General features: G+C 54.7%; 1 protein-coding gene across 1 annotated transcript in view; it reads right to left on the reverse strand.

The window, feature by feature from the left end:
- LOC103605811 (ras-GEF domain-containing family member 1C) overlaps window positions 1-5,735 on the reverse strand; it is a gene marked incomplete at its 5' end in the record, with an annotated part of 18,435 nt that extends 12,700 nt beyond the window's left edge. Inside the window, 4 exons of the mRNA XM_008590437.1 lie at window positions 3,785-3,880; window positions 3,963-4,042; window positions 4,566-4,668; window positions 5,646-5,735. Coding sequence (XP_008588659.1) covers window positions 3,785-3,880; window positions 3,963-4,042; window positions 4,566-4,668; window positions 5,646-5,735 — 369 coding nt within the window. The remainder of the gene's footprint in view (window positions 1-3,784; window positions 3,881-3,962; window positions 4,043-4,565; window positions 4,669-5,645) is intronic.
- Window positions 5,736-5,754: the final 19 nt, after the last annotated feature.

A 5,754-nucleotide genomic window follows, 5' to 3' on the forward strand; every position in this document is an offset into this window, starting at 1 on the left:
GCCTTTGCTGATGTGATCAAGTTAAGATGAGGTCATACTGCATTAGAGCAGGTCCTAATTCAGTGACAGTTAACCTTATAAAAAGAGAGAAATTTGGACACATACAGGAAAAACGGCCACCTGAAGATGGAGGCAGAGATGGCATGGCCTGGGGCCACAGGAACCTGGAAGAGGCAAGGAAGGATTCTCCCTCAGAGCCTTTGGAGGGAGCCTGGCCCTGCCAACACCTTGATTTTGGTCTTCTGGCCCCCAACACCATGAGAGAATACATTTCTGTTTTTCTAAGCCACCTGGTTCTGCCCTTGGCCTCCAGCTCTGGGGCACATGCTGCCAGTCCAGCCAGGGCCAACGTCCAGCTCATTGTCCTTGTGAATTGGGCACCAGACCCCGGCATTTCTGGCTCAGGGAGTGCTGGGGTCCCCTTTATCCAAGTTGACAAGGGCTTCAAGGTGAGGATCTGGGCACTGACCACTCTGCAAAGCACAAGAACATGGATGGATCATGTGGGCAGGGCAGATGAGGAAACCGAGGCCCAGACAGTGGCAAGGTCTAGCCCAAGGTCACCCAGTTATTGATTGCCAGGGCCAGGAACAGATCCAGATTTAGTAGGGTGACCAACCACTTGGTTTGCCTAGGACTGAGGGATTTCCTGGGATGCAGGACTTTCAGTGCCCAAACTGGGAAGGTCCTGGGCAAACTGGGACAAGTTGGTCACCCTAGATTTATGTCAATTCCACAAACATTGTTGAGGTCTTTCCTGTGCCAAGTGCCAGGGCTTGGGGGACACCAAGGGTGTGTCAGACGCATTCATTCCTGACCTCCGTGTAGTGGGAGACACAGTCATGGGAATAACCTACAAAATGAGAAAGCCCTGTCTGGGAAGTCTTTGCTAATGCCCCTCCCCACTCCAGGCTGGGTTTAGTCCCCATCTGTGGGGACAAAGAGCCCTCTACTTATACCCTTATCATGGGGCATTGGTGGTGGGCCTGAGTGCTTCTCTGTGCTAAGCTATGTGTGCGCAGGGTCGCATTTCACCTTCACCATGGCCCTGTGGAGCAGGGCTCTTATTACTTCACTTTACAGATGAGGAAGCCGAGGCCCAGAGAGGTTAAGTAACTTGTACATGCTCACACAGCAGTAACTAGCAGAAGCAGGACTAGGACCCAGGTGGCTCTCCCGCTTCCAGGAGGAAGGTGGTATTATGTCTGCCCCCGCAATGGTGCTGAGTCTTCAGTCATAGTGTTGGTGTAGAACAGCTGAACTGGGTTGGAATGGGGAGACTTGCCACGACAGGGAGGGGGTTAAGGGCAGTGGGACTCTGCATACAGAGATAGCTCCTTGGGGTCTGATTCAGGCTTCCTGGAGGCAGGGGCACTGGAGCTGGTCCTGAGGGAGGTAGCATTTTCCATATATGAGCACTTCCCATATGTGACCTGGTCTCCCTGCCCTGAGGGAAGCCAAAGGGGCCCCCTGTAACTTTGAATCCACTCTCCTTGCTTTCTAGGCCTGAAAAGTTTGATTAGGACGCAGCTCAGCGTGGGGGTCATCCAGAAAAGTGGGCCCCGTGACACAGACTGAGAGAGGAGCAGACAGGAGCCGGCCATAGGCAGGAAGAAAGCATAAGGTGCTATGACCACTGAGATCTCCTGGCCTCATCAACTTCAGCTGGAGTGCCAGAGGAGTGCAAGAACACTCCAAGCACACAAAAACCCACGCACCCTTCCATCCATCCATCCTTCCTTCCATCCACCCTTCCACCCTTCCATCCATCCATCTACTCTCCATCCTTGCATCTATCCATCTATCTATTCTTCCATCCTTCCATTCTTCCTCCCTCCCATCCTTCCCTCTGTCTCTTCTTCCCTTCCTTTCTTCCATCCATGAAGCATCTTCTGTGGGCCTGGTGCCTGGTGAATATCTCTTTGGAAGTTAAAGGAGAATGTAGTTAAACTAAATGTACTGCTCTGTAAGTCATCCACCAGACCTAAATGCACAGCATCCCAGCAACCCAGACTGGAAGGGGGCTCAGAGTACAGGAACGTAAAGTCCCAGTCTGTCCACCTGTCCCATAGCCACCCTGCCTCAGCATGGATGAGAGAAAAACAGTGCCAAGAGCCATGCCACAACTGACATCTCAAACCAGGGGCTGCAACTGACACCCTGAAGAACACAACTCCTATATACCCCCACTCCACAGTCCAATTCTGGGCCATAAGCCAGTGCCCCATGTGACTGCCTCAAAGCACCCATGCCTGGGTGGTATGCAAAGACCACGAAGCCCAGAGCCAGATGGGCTGGAGTTTGATTTTGGCTCTGCCACCTACTCACAGTGTGACTGGTTAAGTGAAGTCTCCTTCCTGAGACTCAGTCTTCTAACCTGGGAAATGGAAGTGCTGAAGCCCACCCCATAGAGTAGCGGTCAGAATTAAATGCTGGGACGGAGATCAGGTGGCCTGCGTGTGGTAGTTGCTTGGGGAAGCAAGTCTCCTGCCCCTGACGCCCCAGCTTTCTGACCTTCGGGCTCCTGGGGTGCAGGCTCACCCACCCTGGGATTTGAAGTCTCACCTGACTAATGTTGCCCCCCACTGCATTAGCCCTCCTGGGACCCAGAGTCCAGGACTGGAGCACTCACAGCCTTAACAGGAAGCACAGCTGGATAGGACACAGCCATCAGCACGGTGGTGTCTGTCCACGTGCTCCCTGCTGTAGGACCCATGGTGTGGAGGGTCAGGAAGTCCCGGTGGGTGGCTCAAGGGTGCATATCTTGACTGGCCTCCCAAGCCTGGCCACTGCATCCACCCACTACGATTCCAGAGTAACTTGGAATTTCAAGAACGTCAATTTGTCCTATTGTCCCTCAAGTTGGAAACAGACCTCCACAAACCACAGCAGGGACCTGATTCCACCAATGTTCCTACAAGAGACCAGACTTAAAAGGCACAGATCTTGGCGTTTCCTCCCTATGGAGATGAACAACTCTAATTATTGGAATGGTGACAAGCGTTAAACTAGAAGATCATTGCAATACCAGGGTACAGTGTCCTGTAATCAGAGTCCACTAGGAGAATTTGGAGGAGAAATAAAACTGAGCAGGATCAGCGAAGGCCCCCCAAATGCAAATGTATAAGAACACGACCTATGAACAGGCAGTTTGGGTGAACAAGAAGCTTCGTTCGGTCATTGCCAAAAACATAGATGAGATCTGCGGCCACATAAATGAAGGTTCAGTGTTTAGAAAAAGGGAGGTACAAGGTCTTATACTTGGAATCATAATTTGATCTGAAACAGGAGGGACTCTGACAAATGGAGCTATTCAGATCACATTGTTTGTTCAGGAATCAAAGGGCCCCAAGTGGGGAGGGGACAGGAAACCGTAGTATGGCAGGGCGGGTCTTGGGGTGTTGACTCAGGAGAAGAGAGCGAGGGGGCATGAGGGTTCTGAAGGACTGGCGGGTAGAAGAGGGAATGCCCACTCTATGTGGCCCCCAGATAGGACAAGGTGGCCAACTTCCACCCCACAGAGAAGCACTTCCTACAGGTCATCGCTGCTTGAGGGAAGCCTGATCTGTTTTGGGAGGCGGTGATATCCCCATACTGGAGGCATGTAAGCAAGGTGACATGGCTATCTATTACAGGCGCTGCAGGAGGACAGGGGGTTGGACCAGGTGATCTTTTAGTCAGCACTCATGTTCCCTGATACAGCCCATCTGGGCCAAGGTGGTCTGGAGCAGGGAGGAGCTGTGAAGGCCGGGCAAGCTTCTGATCTCTGGGGCTTCTGACTTACCTTCTCCCGGCTGCTGTGGGCAGTCAGGGAGCGGTGGGCTGCCCCACGCAGGGCTGTCCTGTAGTTGCAGAAATTCCCTGTTGGGTCCATCTGGTGCTGGAAGGAGACAGGGAGGCATCTGGGCAGCTTTTTCTAGGGGACAGCCAGTGGCACCCGGCAGCCCAGCAACCTTGTTTACCTCGAGGATGAAAAACTTGGCCGTCTTCACTTTGGCCCAGGTCTTCTTCAGCCTAGAGACGGGGCTCATGTTCATGCCAGCTGGAAGAGGGAGGGCTGGGCTGGGCAGGGCTGCTCCAGCCTGGACAGTCCTGCTTGCTCCCATAGGCAGGGAGGCCTCCGCATAGCTGCAGCTGGCCCAGCCCTCTGACTGACCGGGGCTGAGGTCTGCTGTGGCCTCAGCCTGCCAGATGGAGGGTTAGCGGGTGCTGGAGGACATTGTGTTGAGGTGGGCCCAGCTTCTGTATGTGCAAACCCTGTCCCCGTCCCTACTGCACTGGCTCTATCCCATGGCCAGTGCCTGCTTTGGGTCCACCATTCTCTCTGGATCTGGGGACATACTGCCAAGCCCTCACCAAGCACATGGACGGGGCTGGGCTTGCCTCAGGACCTCTGGGGCGGGGCATGGGGCTGCTGGCTGCCTCAGGCTTGCAGAGGCCTGGCCCACACCCACCCACTGCTCAGAAGAGGGCCTTGGCTTGCATCCCGCCAGCCTGGCTGTGCCCACGCCAACCTCTCTGGGGGTCCTCGCACTGGGGGCTCCAGGCCTGGCCAGCCCACTCACAGATAATGGCCATCAGGGAGTTGAAGTTGCCGATGTTGAAGCACTCGCGGGCCACATCGATGAAGAACTCGATCACCTGGGCCCTCTGCTTCTTCTTGGCCGGCTGAGGAGAGGGCACCAGAGCCTCAGTGATGGCGTACTCCCATCTGCCCTGACCAGACACCCTGCTCACCCGGTCAGGCCCTCTTAACCTTCTCTCAACCCGTTTCCCAGCTGAGGAGCTTGAGGCCTGGACAATGTCCGAGGGCTCAGGGTCTCAGAGCAATCATGGCAGAGCCAGCACACAGTCCACTGCTTTGGAGGGCTCAGGTGAGGCACAGGAACCACCTGCAGCACAGGAGGTGCTGAGAGGCAACTTCAGGAGCAGTTTGATGGCTCCATCTCAAGTCCCCTTCCTCTTGCAGTCTTGCTTCTTCCCTGCTCTCCTTCACAGGTGCTGACCCCTAATGGTCTGCACCCCAGCCCTGTCCAGCACCTGCTTCTGGAGAGTCCAACCTGTTATATATGCTGCCACCTCTAGCCTGTCCCTGAGGCAAGCAGCCCCTGGGCTTCACCTTATGGACCCTTCTACTGTAAGGAAGAGGAGGACAGGCTGCGTAGGGCCAGGCAGGACCATGGCTCAGTGACAAGCATGTCTGGCTCCATGTTGCTTAGTCTTCTTGCTTTCTGGGAGACGCCAGAGACCTGGACTTTTTATGTGCAATCTCCCAGTTCTCAGGCCACTTCTACCTCTAAATCCTGAGCAAGCCAAACAAAATGGGTTGCAGGCCGGCTGCCCAAGGCACACAGGCACAGATGGAGGAAGCAAAGCCACTGCGGAGTAGGCATGACCTACTCCTTCAGCAAAAAGTCTGACTCCCTCTGTGACTGGCAGTGGGTCTGTCCTGGAATCTACCCAGAGTGGAAATGTCACTGTAGGAATGTCAGGTGACACTTGCTGTCCTGGAGGGTGCCCAGCCGGGCACTGGACTTGGAGATGGACAGGGTTCAAGATGTCCGGTTCCCTCCCTGGTGGGCTCCTCCCAGCCCCCAGGCCGCCTGTGGCTATGCCAGGTCATGCCCACCTGGCTTTCTACTCACCATGCAGATCTCAGTCGCTACGAGGTAGCACAATCGGTTGAACCATTTCACGTAAGCCTCCAGGTTGTTAGTCTTGTCACTGAAACAGGGCTAGAAAACACACACAGGA

This window comes from Galeopterus variegatus, unplaced genomic scaffold (genome assembly GCF_000696425.1).
Source record: "Galeopterus variegatus unplaced genomic scaffold, G_variegatus-3.0.2 Scaffold6089, whole genome shotgun sequence".
NCBI classification, from domain to species: Eukaryota; Metazoa; Chordata; class Mammalia; order Dermoptera; family Cynocephalidae; genus Galeopterus; species Galeopterus variegatus.